General features: G+C 45.3%; 1 protein-coding gene across 7 annotated transcripts in view; it reads right to left on the reverse strand.

Moving 5' to 3' along the window:
• The window catches only part of Rap1gap2 (RAP1 GTPase activating protein 2), a 220,105-nt gene that overhangs the window by 28,171 nt on the left and 170,417 nt on the right, over positions 1-21,517 (reverse strand). For all 7 annotated transcript variants that reach the window (XM_032913633.1, XM_032913632.1, XM_032913634.1 and 4 more), the window contains 5 exons: positions 12,444-12,522; positions 11,692-11,745; positions 9,225-9,308; positions 2,994-3,094; positions 1,179-1,308 (listed from right to left, as the gene is read on the reverse strand). In XM_032913633.1, the coding sequence (XP_032769524.1) occupies positions 1,179-1,308; positions 2,994-3,094; positions 9,225-9,308; positions 11,692-11,745; positions 12,444-12,522 (448 nt within the window). The remainder of the gene's footprint in view (positions 1-1,178; positions 1,309-2,993; positions 3,095-9,224; positions 9,309-11,691; positions 11,746-12,443; positions 12,523-21,517) is intronic.

Raw genomic sequence — 21,517 nt, forward strand, 5'->3', positions numbered from 1 at the left:
GCTCTGAACACAGGACTGGAGGCTTTTACACAAACCGCCTCACTTGTTACATGCATGCACACTGCACGCATCACACACACACACACACACACACACACACACACACACACACACACACACACACACACACACACACACGTGCTCCCATTTTGTAAGAAAAACAGAATGAAAGAACTATCATTAACTTGGTCCCTGCCAAGAGCCAAGCTCTGTAGCACATGCCAGGGTGAAATGACCCTGAGGTAAGAAGCCTCAGAGACTGGGGCAGTAGGTGAGAGAGGCTTCAAAAAAACAAGGACAAAGGTGAAACCACCAAGGAAAACCCACTTTGGCTACACAACAAATCTCACAGCCATTTGTTTCTGGAACATCCAGTTATTTCAGAGCCAAATCACAATTCCCTTGCCAATTTCTTTTACTCCCAAGAAGCCATGCACAATGTTTATGATTCTGCATCCCTGCTCCTGGGTGCAAACAAACAGGTCAGAGTTTGGAAGAGGCCCTCCTGTGTTCCCTGAGATAGGAAGGAGGAAAGAAACAGAATGGGTCACTGGTGTTGAAACAGCCAGAGTCAGACCCACCCCCAGGGACGTGCAGCTCAAGGCAGCCAGCCTGGAGAAAGTTAGCTAATGCTGGAGCCACAGGTCTCACAGAATCCCCAGGTTAGGGACAGGGATTGAGGCTGAGAGGCTTTTCATGTGAGGTTCACATTCATAGGGCAAGGAAGCAGAAGGACTGAGTGGCCAGGGTAGGGGACAGAGGTTCCACAAGAAGCAGGCATATGACAGGTATGAACCTCGGGAGCCCACTGTTCAGAAACCTAGAGAATGTCACAGCAGTGGTCTACACAGACACTACTCTGAAGCCACGAAGCCACTGACTTGCTGAGAGTCGAACACTCGGCTTGCTCTACCGGCTTCCAGCTCCCATCTGCACCTCTGCTCTGCAGCCTTATCAACTTTGTTGGCTTTGCTCCCAGCTTGACCCTTGTTGACTTCCCAAGGGAAGTCTTGTTGTCAATGCTAGAGATAGAGCCCTGGGCCTCCTGCATGCTAGACAAGGTCTGTCTCCCTGAGCCACACCCTGAGCCTCAAGGGGGTGTTTTAATAGGCCACCCCAAGCTGCAGTGTCACATCTGGCAAGTGGGAGTGACCTGCAGCTTGGCCTGTACTGGTTACCTGCTGGGTGTCACCATCCGTGAAGGGCAGCTTGGTAGAGACATGGAACATGATCTCCCGGTCCCGGAAAGTGGTGTACACTGACTCCACCCCTGTCTGTCCATGGGTCACATCCAGGCCTCCTCGGAAACTGACATGAAACAGGGCAAGAGTAGGAGAGAAGGAGTGAGGTAAGATGGCATCTTGGTGACACTATGGACGTCTAGCAGACAGGTGGGTGAGAAGAGCTGAGGGCCAATGAGGGCATAAAATAGAGAGGTGTGGAGATCTGCTCTTCTGAACAGCCTAGCCTAGTGTTCTACTATCTGAAACCCATATGAAAGACAAAGTTGGGCCTGGTGGCCACATATTAGTAAGCCTAGCACTTTGGAGATCAAAACAAGATGACCCTGAATTTGAGGCCAGCCTTGGCTACCGAGTGAGACTTTGTCTTACAACACAACCAAATTAACTAACTAGCTAATTAAGTCTTCAAGACTTTGTTATGCATCCTCACAGGGCTGTTCAGTTGGGATGGCCATCCATTCATAACCCCATACAAACGCCTGGCCTAGCTTCCCAAAGCTCCCAAGGCTGGGCCTGAGCCTTTGTTCTATCCACATCATCAGTCAAGAGCCAGGACAGCCAGTCACTCCACTGGGTGTAGGTGAATCCACAGGACACTGCAAGACCTCAGAAGAAGGGACAGATGACCAGCTTTAAGCAGCCAGCTCCTGTAGAGACCAAACCCTTCCGTGTTTGTTTCATCCTAGGCAGGAAGGAGAGGCTGGGGAAAAACTGATGGCCTTCCAAGAGCCAGCCCTTCCCCCTTCACAGAGATGTGGCTGCCAGTCTGGAACCAGTCTTTAGCAACTGGGAGGGGCAAAAATAAACAGATGCTCCTCAGACCCATAGGGTCAAAAGGGCACTGCACTCAGATTCAAACCTGCTGGTCTGCACTGTTCTAATCCCCCGTGACCTTGGAGGTGCTATTCTGTCTACATTTATCTCCCTTTTTTATAGTGAAGGCACTGGAATCTTCTCCAGGTAAAGTCCCTGGCCCAGTATCTTAGGGCCTGTGGCAGAGGTGGAACTCTAACCCTCGTGTGACTGACTCCAGACAATAGTAGCGACTTCAAAATGAGAACATGGAGCAATGAGGGAGAGAAAAAGACAGAAAAGAGCAAAGGAAGACAGCAGTTGCCTACTGCAACTGGACTACATGTTTTTACACAAGATGTTAGGTGCTTGTCTTGGCTCCTGGGCAAGGCTGCTTAGGACTCTCAGCCACATACCAGCCACACCGCTGGATGGGTCTGAAATATTCCGAAATGTTGCCTTTTCTTAGGAAAACCAAGGCCAGAGTCTCCCAAACAATAGTCCTAATATTCTAGCTTTCCGTCCATTTAAAGGGCCATAGACTGTGGCACGCATTTCTGCCAAGACGGTTATTATGTTTGCGTGAAGTCTTAATTATCTGGTCTTTGAGCGTTGTCCAAATCGGGCCGTTTCCTTCCAAACGGCACGGGGTTCTCTTCTGCCTGCCAGGTGAGTGGTAGGGAAGGTGGATTCGTGTTGCTGCCAGTCTGAGCCAAATGTAATTAGAAAAGCAAACCATGGTAGGAGCTAGCTTAGCTAGCTTCCTGGGCCACTGCCTCCCAGCCAACCTGTCATGAAGGATTATCCCTAGACCACTGAGTCCTCAGGAATTCAGACAGGTACATGAGCAAGGGTTCAGAAGTTGGAAATGTCCCAGAGTTCCCCCAGGACAGAGCTGTCCCCGGTCCCCACCAAGGGCCTCAACCATAGATGTTGCAGGCCCCTGACAAAACTCACCCTTTGAAATCCTGCAGTGTGATGGTGTCCCCCAGGAGATCCAAAAACTCCTTGAAAGCTGGACTCTCCTCATTGTTCCCAAATAGCTCCTCTTCCAGGGTCTAGAAGAAACACAGGGGCCACGGAAGGAATGAGATGAAGATGTCTGGGTATAGAGTGGAAGGGTTTTCCACCCTCTGGGTCCCTTTCTCCTTTCGTTCCTGTAGTCCAGTACATTTTCCATAGCTGTCCTAAGGTAGGAGATGTGTTAATGGAAGAGGACTCTGCAGGGCTGGGTGCTGTCCCTGAATGAAGAGGCCTTGGAGTCCAGCAGAGGTCAGAGCACAACTCTTAGACTCCACACCAAAAACATGACCCAAAGTGAAGGACCAGTCAATCATTGGCATCCAAAGAGACTCTAGAAAGAGCTCTTAAAACACAGCGGGTAGCACACTCCTTTAATCCCTGCACTCAGAAGGCAGAGGTAGGCAGAACTCTGTGAATTCGAGGCCAGTGGGTCTACAAAGCAAATTCTAGGGTAGCTGGGGCTATACTGTGAGACCCTGTCTCAAAACAAAAATTGTATAATAATCAAACCAACAATAATACCTCAAGAACAAGTGTGGGTGAGGTTACAGAGAACTCTAGACCTGTGTTCACGGTTCCTTGACAGGAGTGTGAACAGGGAAGATACTCTGTCAACAGTATGTCAGTTCATCAGAAGGCTAACCACTGGAGCAATCCTCCCCCAGGTATACACTCAAGAGACATCAAAATGTATGGAGAAAAAACTTGTACATGAATATCAAGAGCAGCACTGTACATAACCCACAAGTGGAAACAACTCAGGTATCTGTCAACCAATGAACAGATTCTTTAAAATGTGGTATATCTACTCAATGGAACACTATTTGACCATAAACAAGGAAGAGATACATGTTACAACATAGATGAACCCGGAGAACATTTATCTAGGTGAAAGAAACAAGTCAAAAATGTCACATATAAAATATTCTTCCACTTCTCGAAGGTCCAGAATAGACAAATCCAGAGGACCAGAAGGCAGACAATTTTGAGAGAGATTCTCACTATGTAGCCCAGGCTGGCCTTGAATTTGGTATCTTCCAGGAGCTAAAGGAAGGGGACAGAAGAGAGACTGCCCGTGGGTGTGGGGTTTCTTTGAAGAGCAATGAGCACACCCTACAATTAGAACATTATTGCTGTGCCACTGTGACCACAGCCACCTGCGGACATACTTCTTGCTGTTCTTACTGTGAGCTGCACGGGGTAAGAATTATAGATCAGTAAAGCTTTAATAAAAACAGTATGAAAAAATTACTATTAGAAAATGGTCAAAAGACACAGGCAGACATCATACCTAAATGGACACGCAGACGACAACCAGCACCTGGAAAGGTGGTCAGCATCATTAGCCGGCAGGGAAATGCAGACCAGAACAACAATGTGGAACACCACGCATGCACCAAGAGGGTAAATTCAAAGCCAGCAGCACCGAATCTGGCTCGGATGCAGAAAAGCTGGATCCCCCACACACTGATGGGAAAACAATCACTCCGGAAAATGGTCTGGCGGCTACCCATGCAATTTACCACGTGACCAGAATTTATACAGCTAGGCAATTGTCCCAGAGAAATGAAACCATGGGTTCAAAAGCCCAAATCCTACATAAAAGTGTCTACAGTAGTTCTAGTCGTAATTCCCCAAAGCTGGAAACCACCCTGACTGATGTTTTAGTGACTGGAGAGCGAGGTACCATGGACTCCGACTCAGCAATAAAAACAGTCCCTAAGCCAGGCGTGGTGACACACACCTGAAATCCCAGCACTCGGGAAGGTACCAAGTTCAAGGCCAGCCTGGGCCACACAGTGAGAATCTATCACAAAATAATGGAAGGAGAGAGGAAAAGGAGGAAATAAACAAGAAAGGGGGAAGGAAGACGGGACAGAGGGAGAAAGGGCGACAAGAAAGAAAGAAAGTCAGGACATACTTGAGAAGCTGGATAAGCTGCTGACAGAACAGCCCTAAAGGTGTTTACTAAGAAGTTGATAGCTAATGAAGATGCGACACGCCATATCAGTGCAGCGCTATCAGTGTGAAATAAACATGGAGGACAAATAAATGGCTGCCAATGGTTAGGAACTGGAGGGCAGAAGAGCAGAGGTGGGGGAGGGGAAGACGGGTGACTATAAAAGGAAAATATAAGGCCTTGTCATGAGAATATGTTTCTTGACTGTGGAACCTACACATGAATAAAACAACATGGAAATACACACACACACACACACACACCATCCATGACACACATATACCACATACAAATAAATCCATGTAAGGGGCCTGCAAGAGGGCTCAACAGGTAAGGGCACTTGCTGCCAACCCTGACAATCTAAATTCAACTCCTAGACCCACCTAGTGTAGAGAACTGACTCCTGAAAGTTGTCCTCTGATCTCTGAATGCATACAGCAACAGATGATAGGCACAGATGGATAGACAGAAAGACAGAAAGAAGGATGATAGGTATATAAACAGACACACAGACAGGTGTTTTTAAGTCCACATGAATTAGGAAAGCCAGAGTAGTATTTAGATTATGTCAGAAATCCTAGTTGTCATACACACACACACACACACACACACACACACACACACACACAAACACACACACAAACACAAACCTGCCCTCATTTCATAGCAAGGGACAGTGATGATGGCTTTCTGGATAGAGTAGCATTCTATAATTTCCTTTCTAAATAAAAGCCCCTAGGGGCTTGCAGCGTGGAAAAACACTCCCTAGCACATGTAAAGCTCCGGGTTTGAACCCCAGCACCATGAAAATACATAAGTAAATGAATACACCTAGATTTTAAAATGTTTGTAGGAAAATGGGAGTTAATAATACAGCAAAGAAAAGCCTGTGGTGCAGAGCCTGAGTGAGGTCTGTAAGTGCGTGACGTGAATGCTGCTGTTCCACAGGAGGCAGCTAACGTTAGCACAGGGGCCAAGACTAGCCTGCTTCCTCTTTTCCTAAATAAAGTTTTATTAGAACACAACCAGCCCAACTCTTTCCGTGTGTGTGTGTGTGTGTGTGTGTGTGTGTGTGTGTGTGTGTGTGTGTGTCTGCTTCTGCAAGCCGAATGCAGTGGTTGTGGCAGAACCCCACCCAAAGCTCACAGTCTGAAGAGTCTACCCTGCAGTTTACTGAGATTACCAGTTCTGATCTTCAGCATGTCAGAAAGGTGTTGTCACTACAGGCTGTATGGCGGCGATGTGTGGGAGAGCAGCTGCTCCAAGGCAAGCTACATCTCCACTAGGAAACAATCTAGTGTGCCTTCTGGGGCTGGCGCCGCTCTCCCTGGATTCACACCCAGCATGGTTATTATCATCATCTTTGTTTTTGTACAGCTCTTGAGCTTGACCATGCACTCAGGGAGGAGGCCTTAGTCATCACTGTATCATCCATGGTGCTTAGCACAGTACATGACAAACAGGACAGCTTAGGTGAGGCTTATTAATATCCAAAAACCAGGGTAGGGCTTTAATGCAACAAATGTTCATATTAAATGTCCTCCGGCTGTAGGTTTGCAAAGCGACAAGCTGCCTAGCATTCTTTTTAAGTATGCTGTCTCCCTGGCTTCTCAGCCGCACTGGGCACACAAACAATACACGCGCTCCTTATGAGAGATGGATGGTTAATATTCAATAATTACAACTTTTGCTGGAACATTGGGTTGTAATCACCTTGTGAGATATGCTTTGGTTAAGTTTCACAAGCAAAGAACTTTAATTACAGGGGTCATAGTAGCTGAGATGTAAGAAATAAAGATGTTAATTTGTGGAAATCATTACAGTGGCAACCTGAATCGTCTCCCTTAAACTGTGAGATGCATCTGCGCCAGCCTTTCAGCCCCGAAACTCTTCACCCAATTAGTGCTTTGAAGCAGACCTGTCTTTCGTGGTCTAATATCTTCAGACAAAGAAACCAGCTAACCAAGAAAGAGATGGCCACACAAAAAACCCCACGGGACATCAATGGCTTGCTATTAGGAGAGCCGGGGCACTTGGATACAAAGGAAATGAGTGTGGAATCTCTTCACAGAACCAAATGAGGAAACAGTGGGACATTCATTCTGCTTGGGATGTTAGTAAATCTTCATGGGAGAAAACAGATAAGGAAGACGGAAAGTGTGTGGTCAAATTGACCATGAAAACCTCGAAGTTCAACCAAGGTACAAATAGATCTTTGCCTGTTTAGAATGTTTCTCTACGGCAGACACCCACACGCGAGATTTGGCTCAAAAACACTTCACTAGACTGCATCTCACAGAACCCCACTTTAAGAAAGATGATTTTAGCCAATAACGCCAAAGAAGCATGTGAGGTGTTACGAGAGACAGAAGGAGGCAGCAGTGGGGTGCAGGGGAAACGTTTATCTTTAACCAGTTTTAACAACTGACTTCCCAATGGAGCAAATGAAGCCTTGGTCTCTTCTAATCTCCATGGTAAATATTTCCAGCATGACTGACTTCATCCTGCCAACATGACATTGCTGGGCTCCAACGCCCCACTGAATGAGGAGAAAATGCTCATTTCCCATTGGGAGAAGGTGAGAAAAGAGTAGCTTAGGCTAACCCATTCCCTCTCTCTTGTTGGAGTTTTCCTGTGGTTGATAGCTCACAGATAAATATAAGATGAAGGCGTGAGGAAGCATTAGGCTTTACTGTGAAGAATTACACCACCATCTACAAAACTCCCCAGCCTTTTTGTAAAGTTGCCTCCCTTGAACATTCAGCTCCCTCCAATCCAATTCATGCTTTAAATGTGACAACTGTATTCAGAGCATTTACTAACCACAGAGATACTTACACACCCACGTCTACAACCACGCTGCTCACAATAGCCAGGAAATGAAACCAGCCTAGATGTCTATCAGCAGATGAATGGGTAAATAGCGCACAATGGGATTTTATGCAACAGTGAAGAAAACTGAAATTATGACATTTGCAGGAAAATGGATGCAACAGAAAAACATACGTAAAGTAAAATAATCCAGACTCAGGAAGACAAACACGGCAGATGTGGCACCTGAATTTAAGAAATTACATGTATCTGCCAGGCATGGTAGTTGGTGCACACCTTTAATCCCAGCACTCAAGAAGAGGCAAGCAGGTTTCTGAATTCAAGACCAGCCTGGTCTATATCGTAAGTTTCAGGCTAGCCAAGGCATAGCGAAACTCTGTCTAAACTGAAAAAAAAAATTATGTGTATGCTCATAATTTATGTGTACACTCATATGTGTGTGTATACTCATGTGTGTGTTACTCATGTATGTATGTGTTCATATGTGTGTACTTATATTGTATGTGTGTACTCATGTGTGTGTCCTCATATATGTGTATGCGTATACTCATATGTGTGTGTATTCATGTATGTGTGTGTGCTCATATATATGTGTATTCATATGTGTGTACTCATGTATGTGTATGTGTTCATATGTGTGTACTCATATTGTATGTGTATACTCACTATGTGTGTACTCATGTGTGTTCTCATATATGTATATGTGTGCTCATGTGTGTGTACTAATATATATATACTCATATATGTGTATGTGTTCTCACATGTGTGTGTACTCATGTATGTATGTGTTCATGGTCTTGAGAGAGGAAGAGATCTCAACGAAGGCAGCAAACAGTGGAGAATGAAGCATGTGTAACAAGAGAGCAGAAGGAAGACCTGACTGGGAGGTAAGGGAACCAGCTGAATCCCAGGAGAGCAGTGGGGGACAGAAACAAAGCAGGACAAAATGGATTAACACAGGTAGGAAGATACCAAGATTAGTTTAGCATACTAAGCTAAAATAAGAATACATAAATGTTTCCATTGGAACGAGAGAGGTGGGGCTGGAGAGATGACTCTGTGGTCAAGAACATCTGCTGTATTTGCAGAGGACCTGAATTTAGTTCCCTGCACCCAGATCTGATGGTTCACACCTGTGATAACTCCAGTTCCTGAGAATCTAACTCCCTCTTCTGGACCTCATGGGCACATGCATTCACACGTGCACATACCCATACAAAACCACATGCAGATATGCTCGTAATTAAAAATAAAACATACCTTATAAAAGAAAAGAAAAAAGAATCTATCTCAGGTCTCCTGCACTTGAGGTGGGGAAGTAACAGAGCCATGACGAAGAGGCTTCAATGACCAATGTGAACGATGGTGCTTACCTGCCTGGCTTTCTGATAAATAACCCCAAACTTGAAAGTGTTGTTGACATCATGCTCATCATAGGACACAATCATCTGAGAGGCCTAAAAAAATGGAAAAGAAACAAAAACAAGGTTGACATCAATAGGAGGCAAGGGAAGACAGAAAAGGCCTGCCCACTTCGGCAGTGTAGACCCAGACAGGAGACAGCCACACACAGCAGAGGAGAAGCAAAGAGCTCGTCCGTGTCAGGCTCCCTCCGCACTAGCCAACCTCCCATTCAGATCCTGCCCGGATGTGTCAGCCACAGCTGAGACATAAGGAATTCGCTTTACCCCACAGTTCTATGCATGCTGTATTTAAAAATTAAAGCTAAACCCCCATGAAAACAGCCAGCGAGGATGGCTCTGCTCTGATTCGAACTCTTCAGAAATGTAAGTTTGAGCAAGTCGCTGTTCCTACCAGGAGTTAGCCTATAAAATGAGTGCGCTCTGAGAAGATGTTAAAAGGAAAAGAAGAAGGAAGGAGGGAGGGAAGGAGGGAGAGAGGGAGGGGAGGGGCTGGCCACAGGTTCTAGCTAACTTCCATTTTGCCTCACAAAACTGGTCCCTGAGGTCAGAAACACTGAAGTCTAACTCTGAACCCACTGCTTGGAACTATGTAGTGTTCAGTGACCATCCAACCTCTCTATGCTTCAGCTCCTTCCTCTATCAAAGGCTAATGTGGAATTTCAGAGATGTAAGGGACTGGGCACAAATACGGAGCACCCAGCAGCTGCCACTGTCTTACCATCTACAGAGAAAATATCGGAGCTCAGCCATTTATGAGAAGAGCACCTGAGTGCTATGGGGAACGTCTACAACACAAAGAAGGCTATGGGAAGAAACCTGGCTCGGCTTGACTGGAATATGGGCCTGTGATGGGATGCCATTCCGCTATACCTCTGCAAAGGCCTCGGCTGTCTGAGGAAAGGGGTGCTCCTTGGCTCTCCCAGTGCTGCCTGGGTGAGCCAAAGAGTAAACAGCTGCCCTGTTACTGCCCTGCAAAAAAGCAGTGGGCCATGGAGATGTTCCAAGGAACATTGTAAACTCTGCACACATGAAAACACACACACACACGCACACACACACGCACACTCACATGCACACCATACTCCTCACCCAGATTCACATCACAGCCAGACATCAGACAGACAGCATGAAGTACAGCTGCTCTTCTGTTACCACCAGGCCCCTCAGGCTTCCCAAGACAGACGTATAATATAAATGATTTAAGTGAGCATCCTGGAGCCTCCCCATGGACACGATTGTGACGAGGACTGCCAAACCTGAGTTCAGTTAGGCCCTTTTGATGGAGTTTTACTGGTTGCTAAGCCTTACTGGTTCAGCTTTGACTCCAAGGGCAGGTCAGCCTGAACAACACAAATCATTCTCTGGAGTGCAGCACCTTGCTAGCTACAAAGAGGTATCTCAGAGAAATGTTCTGTACAGCTAAGGACTCCACCACTAGCTCGTCCCTCACGGACACACAGACGACTCCAAGACGGTTGTGCCCAGTCATTGCAATTTAAGATGTGGTCGAGGGTGCTCTGAAGGCTGAAGTAGGATGTAGGTTTTGCTTCCCGACCAGAAATTTCATTTTTACATTTCCTGGTTGTCAGAGCTGAGACTTGGGAGGTGGACAGACTTGACCCCAGCAAACTTCAGCTGCAGCAGCGTTGACCACAGCGGAAGCCATAGTAGAAGCGCATCTCTGCTTCCATTTGCTCCACGAGCCTCTGCTAGCTTATGAAGCAGCAGCCAGTACTCCTGTGAGCAATTTCAAGCAATTCTCCACTGCGGGTGATTTAAGCACTGTTGTGCTGCACTTGCTGTGGACTGCATTTGCTGGTTTGTTTTGTTATTATTGCCTCTCCCCATGCTCATCCCCATACTAGAACTGGGGTCAAGTTCAGGCCAGTCATAGGAGGGTCAATATCAGGAAACAGCGGTTTATTGACTAAGGCAAGACTTAGGGAGCCTCAGAGCCGTAGTAACATGGGCAATGGGGACCCAAGGTTTGGCCTCTAACTTCCTAATGAGTTTCTTTCTGAGTTCTGTACCCCCATACCTCCACGATGTCAGGGTGAATGGCTTCCCAAGAATCGATCGAATATACCCAAGCCCAACACTGGCATCAGGGAAGTACATCTGGAGAGAGGCAGAAACTTCAAAGTTGCTACCCTCCTCCACCAACCTTCACAGCAGGCTAGGGACCTACTCAGTGGGGCTGGAAGCCCAGGAATGACTGGGTATGGTTTCCAGGGTACCAGTTTGTGGACGGATAAGTAAGAAATGAGGAAGACGTAGAAGACCATCATAGAGACCACACACGACCTCTCCATGATACAAGTAACCACCACCACCACCACCACCTCCCCGGAGTCCCAGATCCATGCCGAGCTAAAGAGCTATGGACAACTGCACCATAGGCACACACGCTACTCACCTTGGGGTACAAGACAGGGTTGAATTTCAGCCCCACTGCATCATCACAGAAAGCCTGAGCAGGTAGAGAAACACACGGGTCAAGAGCCATGCCTATAAAGTACACACAGGCTCCTGTGCCCACAGAGAAAAAGCATCATGGGTGGACAAAGCACACAAGTGCTCTTGCTCAGTAAGTGGACCCAGAACAGTCTACTAACCTTGCTAGGGTCTCACGATAAAGGGCACAAAATGAAGCCTAAGAAGCAATTCTATTCTGACTAGAAGACAATACCAAAACGCCATCAGCCTGCCCCCAACAAAAGGCACGACTCTGAAGGCATTCCTATTCTCAGAGTGGGGGCCGGCCAGCCTCCCTTCTGACCCCACTGTACGGACTCCATTCCAAGTTCCCAGTAACTCGTGCAGTGGCATGAGCCTCTGCTCTGTGACAGTCCCTCACTCATGGCAGGGCTGGATCCGGATCACCTCAGCCCAGCCCAGCCCCCACTCCTCCTCCGTGAAGGCTCCCTTAGCCAGCACCACCCTCCTACTTCTCCTGACTCCTGAAGAGTAGGCTGTTCCCCAAGCAGCTTAAGGGGCAAGGATGAGCCGAGACAGGTAGGGAAGATGATGGCAGCTGCTAAAAGCCACCTCACTCCATATAAGCAAAGAACAAAGCAGCCTTCTAGTTCCCAAAGTAGAGCCTGCACTCCCTCCCCAGAGCCAGCCCTGAGATGACAGGGCTTCCTTCCTTTAAATGTTGGCTCTTACCTTGGCGATCTGAGGGACACTGGGCAACTTGCTCAATCCAGCCAAGGGGATTCTCTCATGCACCGTCTTCAGTTTGGACCTGGTACAGATAAGGGTAAGGAGAGGGCAGCCATGAAAGAGTGGGTGGATGAAGTGGCTGAGGTCACACCAGACAGGGCTCCATGCTCCCATCCCTGGGAACAGACCTGACTCTCCGGCCGAGACTCCCAGTTCCGGAAAACAGACACCACACTAAAGATGGGAAAATAAACTCCTTCCTGTGTGCACCAGGGGTTGTAGACACTTAAAGCTCACACGGGGGTGGGGGTAGGGGAGGATGGCTAATGCAATTAGCTGCTTGCAAGGCCACCATTATTTTTTTGGTTTATGAGGGATTTTTTTGTTTTGTTTTGTTTTTAATTCTCCCAGTGAACTGGGCTCAGTTTCTAGATATATTTAGGTTTTGACATGCAAATGAACCTGTATAAAAGATAATCTAATATTTGAAAATCTGGATTTACTCAAAATATAAATGGGATGGAGTCTGCTTTAGAATGGGATTCGACATAAGACTCTAAATTTAGCCTGTTCCCTGATTCATTTAGCACATTATCAAAGCGCTGAATTTCACGGAACACTTTCTACATCTGCTTAGATCACCACATGATCTATAATCCGTTAACCTTGTGGGCTGTAACTCTGTTAAGCCATCTTTTCGTACCATGGGTGAAACTCCAAGTGTTTCTGATGTATGATTTTAATATTCTCCTGAATTTAATTGGATGTTTATTTAGATCATCCCATCTATGCTTCAAAAACAATGCTGGCCACCTTCACCACCTTCCTCCTCCTCCTCCTCCTCCTCCTCTCCTCCTCCTTCCTCCTCCTCCTCCTCCTCCTCTCCTCCCTTCTCCTTCTTCCTTCTTCCTTCTTCCTTCCTTCCTTCCTTCCTTCCTTCCTCCCTGTTCTTCATGTACCTCCCTTGCCAGGTTTCCATAACAAGGCACTATTCCAGCCAAACAAAATAGCAGGATAGCTTCCTGTCTTCTGAAAGGTGTGTGTGATGCATAAATTATTTTCCTTTCCTTTTTCTGTCCACTAAAGGTGTGCTATACTGTTTGTGTGAACTTGGACAGCTGTCCTTTCTAGGAGGCCCCTTTACTGTTCTTCAGTGGTAAGCATAGAGATTTCAACTCTTTATTGAATCATTTTGGATAATTTACGTTTTCCCATCCAAGCACTCATGACATACACTGATATGAAGTTGTTTTATGATCTCGGACTTTATTGTTAGCAGCTTAGCAGCTGCATCCCTCCCACATAGGGATAACTTTGTCTGTCCTCAGGCAGATTTTCCACTTCATTCTATAGTGCCGTGAGACTGGACCCAAGCTCTTACGTGTGTTCAGCCAGTATCTGTCACCCGGCTGCGTCCTTCCCGCTGTCTGTTCTTAGCCGAGCTTTACCTGCTTCAGCCTTAACACCTCTACCACACACGCTGTCTGCACCCCCACCCACACCCCTGGCTTGTCCTCGTCTTCCTCATCCCCTCCTTTCTCTCCCCTGTCATTATTTTCTTCCTGGCTTAGCAGCCTGCGTGTGTATTCATTTAGCCTTTCTTCCTTCTCACAAACACATCTGCAACTCTGCGTCCGTGTGAGCGCTGCCTCAGCTGCGTCCCACACGCTTTGATAGGTAGTGTTTTTATTGCCATCGTGTTCCAAATATTTTGTCAGTTCTTTGTGATTTCCTCTTCAGCCCACGGGTTATTTAAAGGGGCTTTTTCCAAATGCAAGATTATTTTCCCCTCCTGTGTTTTATTGTTGGTTTATAAATTAATTGTCATATTTGGGGAGCATAATCTATATGGTATTATTTTAAATTTGTGAACAATATATTCTCCCTTTCTACAGTCCATGTGGGCCCTAAAAGGATATATTTTTTTTTCTTTTGTTGACAGCAAAAATACAAGATTGAATCTATTTATTGTACTGTTCAAATCTTTTACAGGCCTTGCAATTTTATTCTGTTTTAGCCATTATTTTCTGAGAGATTTTTATCAGAATTTTCCACTAACCTGGGGCTTTTGTCTACTCCTCCCTAAATGTCTCTTGGTTCTTGCTTTAGAGTTTTTGTTGTTGTTCTGTTTTCTTGCAAGGGGATGAACCTACAATGGCTTCGCACATGCTAAGCAAGGCTTCTCTCATGAAGTCACCTCTGTAGCCCAGCTTCCTCCTTTCTAAACCTAAGACTACCTTGCCAAGGACATGCCCACAACCATTAATCCTCAGGGGCCTGTCCTCTTTCATTCATATATATGAATGGGTGTTTGGCCTGTTTTTATGTCTGTGCATCAAATGCATGCTGTGCCCACAGAGTCCAGAAGGAGATACCAGATTCCCCTTGAACTTGAGTTACAAATGATTGTGAGCTGCCATGTGGGTGCTGGAAATCGAACCCAGGTCCTCTTAACCACTGAGCCATCTCTCCAGCCTCCTGTCCTCTTAATTATAAGATATGCTAAGAGTCCAGCAAATAGCATCTTTCCATACTCTATCCTGAAGAAATTCAAAACAAAGTAAGGAGGAAGATTAGGCAGTGAGGAGCTGAAAACATTCTTCTGTTGCTAACAAAGACCTAGTGAGAACACAGGTCAGTGTGACCGTGAAACAGACTTAGCCAAATCTCAGAAATTACCTACATCACAGGTACTTCAAGGCATGGGGAAGACCCCTCTTGTGGGGAGGCTCAGGAGAAAACTCTACGAGGAAAGGGGAGAAGGAACATACTGCACATCAAGTTCCTGATTCAGAACAAAGCTATCTGAAACAGGGGAGAGAATCAGGAGAACCAGGAGTGCAACACAGCAGTGTTCCTACCACACAGTGGGAAACACTGGGAGTGGAGGAGAAACATTCCCAGGTGACAAAGACATTGCTTCTTTATGCCTAATGCTTTTTAAGTGAGACTCCACACTGTCTTGCTTTAATATTGCCATGCTGGCTTTCTTACTTATTTCCCTAGTGTGTCTTTACCCATTCCCTTACTCTAAACCTTTTCACGCCGTTGTCTCTTACAACAAAATACAGCTAGGATCTTAATCCAATCTGATTTTCTAATATTTTAGTGGATAGCTCAATCTTTTTTATTTATGGTAACTGCTAACATGTTTAGAATCACTTTGAGTCTGTCCTTTTATATTTTCTATGTTTTTTTTTCTTGTTTCTCTTCTCTAGCATTCCACTGAAGGAATGAGGTCCTGGTGTTTGTGGGTTTGTTTGCTTGATTTGGTTTTATTATCCTTTTTATCCCTCTGTATCCTGCATCTCCCAGAACATGTGTTAATCTCCCTCTCCCCTCCCCACCCCTGCTCCCAGCAGCCTCTGAAACTCTGTTGCCTATAGCCTCTGGAACTGTCCCATGCACACTTCATCTACAGACTTCTTCCCTCCTGTCAGCCTTGCTACTTTTGTTATAAATAAATACAAGTCCAGCCTTGCTTTTTTTTTTTTTTTTTTTTTTTTTTGTTTTTTTTTTTGGGGCTGGGGGTCGAACCCAGGGCCTTGCGCTTCCTTGGCAAGCGCTCTAACCACTGAGCTAAATCCCCAACCCCTCCAGCCTTGCTTTTAAACTTGCTAAAAAAAAAACCACTGCTTTGTCCCACTCAGCAATTAAACTTGTCAATACTATTTACCTATTTCTAGTTACTTTTTTATTTGCACCTCTTCTTCCAGGTTCCCTTTTCTTATGGCTAAAGTGTATCCTTCAGTAATTCTTCCAGGAAGACTCTGAGAGAAACACTGCTCTAATTACTTTTAATGTTTGAAAACAGTTTCATTTTTACTTCGATGATAAATGATAATATGAGTTAAAAGAATTCTTGTTTGCTGTTACAACACTTTAAAGATAGTATCCCAGTGCCCAACAACTATTACGGCCAAGGGGAAATCTGCTCTCCACCTAGATGTCAGCACCTCAGAGACTGTCTTTAACTCAAATAGCATCACCTTAGTTTAAGGTTTGATTTCTGTTGTTTCATTTAAACATGTCTACCCCTATTGTTGCATTCTGAAAACATGATATGCAGTATATCTGCGCTTTCTCCAGCTCTCACATAGTCACAGCACTGACTTCTGGGTAATTATTCACAACTGCGTCTACTTTTCCCTCAGGAACTCCCAAGACAAATGCAGAGAGTGTCCAGTCTGTTGTCCAGTCTTATCTTCTTTCCTTGCACTTAATCTCTTTATCTGCGAGATATCCTGGGTGGATTCCATGGGACAACCTCCCAGCTCACTCTTTGAACAGATTAGATTTTATCCTGTGCATTATGTTTATGTCAACAACTGCTTTTCGCTCTGATAATTCTAATTGTTCTCTAGATACACCCATGCGATCCAGATTCAATTCTCCAAGCAGCAGTTGACGGCCCCTTTGCCTTTTTTAAAGGTCTTAAACGTGTTTAAGTCGTTCTGAAAGCACACCACTATTTGCATTTCAGCAGCAGCAAATCCCTCTCCCATTTGTTGACATTTTGGCTGTCTCTTAATGTCAGTTTTCCCACGTATTTGGAACTATCCACCTACTTTTCTCTGTTCTCAGGACGAGCCATCCTGGTTTAGTTCCCACCATGGCCACTGATAGGTACAGTGCTGGAGGAGGCCACTCACATTGTACAACGGTAGCCTGGATCCTAACCTGAGTTTATCTGGCTCGGCTCAACTCGGCAGCCTCCTGACCCACCTCCCTGCTGGGGTCTTTCCTTTGTCCCAAACCATTCTCCTCATCCTAGCCAGTTCATTCATTCTCCATGCCTGATCGTGACAGCCTCTTCATTACTGTACTCTGGAGATTAAGAAGACAAAGGAGCTTACAAAATGTATGCATGATCTAGCCTTCCTCTACTCTCTAGGACAAACTTTTGATCCTACACCACTCTGACACACATCTCAGGGGCTTGAACCATTACCAGTAACTATCTTTGATGCTACCCCAAGTAACCTATGGAGATCCAAGTCCATGGAAGATGAGATGAGCAGGATTGAGAGGAAAAGAATGTTCAAAGCAGGAGCTGGGAGTGAAGTGCAGTGGCAGAGTGCTTGCCGAGCATGCACAGGCCATGGGGTGGATCTCCAGCACTCTGGCACATATCAGGTGCTAATTAAACGTTGAACATAGTATTACAGTTAATACTATAACTGCATAGCACATAGCACAATAACTATTCTTTACATTGCTAAGTGATTCTTTCTTGACCATCATAAGTATTCTTTATATTCTGCACAGATTTGAGTTTCTCTAGCCAGTACTTTGCTTAAAACATTCTCTTATATTCATAAACATTGGACCCTATTTTCTTCCTTTTCTTACAAATTGACCTTTCATTTGCCTGTTTGTTAAGGATCTTCTAAACATTAACAAGGTAGCTGAGAAGCCTTCCATTTTCTCCTATTTTCTTGAACAGCTCAAATAACACAAATCCTTTCCTTTAAAGTTTAAAATATCTACTACCGGTAAAACCTTCTAGAGCCAGGAACATGTGGAGAGAGGATTCTCCGAGAACTTTCCTAACTTATGCCACAGTTGTTGACGCACTTGAATTTTTAATCCCACGATCTTGAGGTAAACTTAGTGATGTGATCTTCCCTGGAAGGGCGTCTGTTTCTAATGGCATTTTCAGTTAAATGGCATATGCCGCATACAACATTCATTAATAACCACTTAACCACCACATCTGTAACTATTATTTTAGAGATTCATTTATTTTTATTTTATGTGTATGAGGTTTGCCTGAATGTTTGTACGGGCACCACATGTGGCCTAGAGGCCAAAAGAGGACATCGGATCTCATGAGGCTGGAGGTATAAATGGTTGCAAGCTGCCACATGGGTGCTGGGAATCCAAATCCTCTGGAAGAGCAGCCAGCTCTTCTTAACCACTGAGCCATCTCTCTGGTCCCAACTATGTATCTTTTAGGTCTATTTTTGTTTACTTTTATATTAAATATATATATACAATTTAATTGGAAGTGTTTTTTAATGTTTTTGTCTCTACATATATGTTTTGTGTGTGTTTATCTATACTGAGAATGAGATACAGTCCTTACCTACCCCAGGCTGGTCTCCAACTCCACTTACTATAGGCAAGAATGAGCTCGAACTCCTGGTCTTCCTGACTTTACCTCCCAAATGCTGGGTTAACAAACATGTACTAACATAACTAGCTTCTTTGTCTCTGTATTTGACTAGATATTAATCTATCTTGCTTTGATTTCCCTGGTAGAGGCTGTGATTTGATAACCAAGACTTACATGCTTTCATTCTAATTATTTTTTCCCACATTAATCTTTATTCATCCCTTCCTCTTGCTTTCTTAGAGAACAGCATTGATAATTCTCTGTCATTATCCAGAAGCTATGATATGTGGGGCCCAGACTCACTAGGGCACATAAGTACTCAATTATTTTAACAATTTCCTCACACATGAGGGGGATGAAACACCGAGAGGTCGCTAATAACAACTATCTAGTCACTTGCAAATATCATTTTTTAATTCAGCAATAAGCTGGGTAAAGCAATATATTTTCTTCTAATTATGGCTTTGAATACAACTTATGTTATAAATGGCATTTCCTTTTTTAATGTCTGGGTGTTTTGCTTGTGTGTATGACTATGCACCATGTGTGTGCCTGGTACCTTGGAGACCAAGAGAATGTGTTAGAAGCCCTGGAATAGAGAGAGAGCCACAACGTGGGTGCTGAGAATTGAACCTGGTTCCTCTTGAAGAACAGCCATTGCTCTTAACCTCTAAGTTACCTCAACCCCTAAATATCATTACTTTACAGATGTCCCACTACTTTGTGGCTTTGACTTCCTCTCTGGCCTAAAAAGTACTTAGAAATTTATTGAGATTATTCCTAAATGGCTAAGTGAATTTTCAAAGTCATAGAATTTTGCTATGAATTTCTAGTTTTATTGTCAAAACGTAGGTGAATGTGTGCAGCAGAGAGCTTACCTCGTGAAGCCCATTTAGACTTGCTCCACAGGTCAAAGCTGCTCAGCATACTTGTCAGAACTACTTACAAGACTTTTAAAATAGAAATGTCAAGCAACAATCTAATTTAAAAGTGCACAAGCCTTATGAACAGAACTCACGGCAAATACACGCAGGTGGTCCTTAAATACAGGAAGAGATGCCCGAGAAGGGTAGGCATCCCCACAACATGCAGAGGCTGTCGGCATGCTTGTCTCGTGTTTTAGGCTGGAGAGCTGGTCACTAAAAATCCCAGACGCCAAATGAAATAATCCAGAGGTCTATGCTGGGACAGTCGTCCCTGCCGGCAAGAGAATATCATCCCTGCATAAGTCCTTCTTTGTGTCCCGTAAAGCTGCTAAGCCCTGAAGCCAATTTTTCCTGCCTAGCTTCCAACTGGCCTGGCAATTAGTCCAGGTCCACGCTGTGACTGTCCAGCTTCCTGGCCAGTGTGACGCTTCTCGTTACCTTTCTACCCTCTGGCTTCCTGTGGGAGAGCCACCTTTGTGCTTCCTGGTTCCTGGGGTTATCGGTTTCAAATAATTCTCTGGAGAAAGATATCTGGCTATTCATCCCCCAAAGAGCACCAGATTCTTCCAGAATCTCCTGTGGAGACTCACTATGTAGCCCAGGCCAGCCTCAAGCTCTTGGCCTGTGAAGTGCTACGATTATAAGCATGAGCCACCAGGGCCCAACTCAGAGTCTCCAATTACAACCATTCCATTGCTCTCTGGGAAAGGAGAATCAAGCTTCAACTCTGTGTCACCTACATTTGGGTCCTAACTGTCCTGTAGGATAAAACCAGTGTGTGTGTGTGTGTGTGTGTGTGTGTGTGTGTGTGTGTGTGTGTGAAGGTGTGTGCTGTGTGCCTAACACCTTTCTCTAGCTTTTGCCCTGGTAAATATTTCATCTGGGATATATGGGATAAACACTAAAATAACAGAGCTTTGGGGAGCTAGGCAAGGTGGTTCACACCTTCAATCCCAACACTCAGAAGCCTGGGGCAGGAGGATTATGAGCTGGAAGCTAGTCTCGACCACACAGCGGGCTCCAGGCCAGTCTGCAGACCCAGCTTCAAAAAAAGTCAAAAAAGAAAGAAAAATGAAAAGGTCCTTAGGATCAGTTGTCACCTCAGAAATCCCATGTAATCTTGGTCTGGTTTTTACTAAGGAAGGGAGGGAGGGAGGGAGGGAGGGAGGGAGGGAGGGAGGGAGGGAGAATTGTGTTTAGCAGAAGTACATCTAAAGGAGATCCTCTTTAGGGTCCAGGAACTACCTAGTTGTGAAACTGTTTAACTGACTCTTCTACACCTTGCAAACCTGCTGTCTACCCAGGTCAACACTTGCATAGGCAATGGCTTTCTTTCCAAAGAAGGTCCTGCTCAGTTGGCAAAGAACAGGCTTCAGCCGTCCAGCCCCAGGAGCTTGTCCCCTTGCATCACCAAGATGCAAACCAAAGCTGGGCATATGCAAACAACTTCCTCAAATACCTCCTCCCAAAGGAGGGTTATACATTTCCTTGTATGTTCCCATATTGAGAGCTTAAGATTTGGGGCAGAAAAAAAAAATGTTATTCCGGGGGCTGAGGAGATGGCTCAGTCTGTAAAGTACTTGCCACTCAAGCAATGTGGAGCTGATTGCAAATTCCCAGCACCTGACTAAAACCCTAGGCATCGTGCTGTGTGCCTGTGATCCTAGCACCAGGAAGGCAGACACAGGAGGATCCCTGTAACTTACAGGTCAACCAGACCTGATGAACTGGTAAACTCCAGATTCCCTGAGACCCTGTGTCCAAAACCACTGGCTCCACATACACATGTGCACCCATATGTGCACACACATATACCCACACATGTGCACACCCAGACACAACCCACAGAGCAGAAAAGAAAGCTATTTTCCCTATCTTCAAATACCTCCCAGTGTTTCCGATTACACTCAACACGGATCCTCCGGACTCCACCACAGGGACCGAGATAAACACACAGATTCATTCGGGCTCCTATAGCGTCCTAGGCAAATGACTAGAATAACGCTTGTGACATATATTAAAATCCTGCTTCT

Source organism: Rattus rattus, chromosome 9 (assembly GCF_011064425.1).
Source record: "Rattus rattus isolate New Zealand chromosome 9, Rrattus_CSIRO_v1, whole genome shotgun sequence".
Classification (NCBI taxonomy): domain Eukaryota; kingdom Metazoa; phylum Chordata; class Mammalia; order Rodentia; family Muridae; genus Rattus; species Rattus rattus.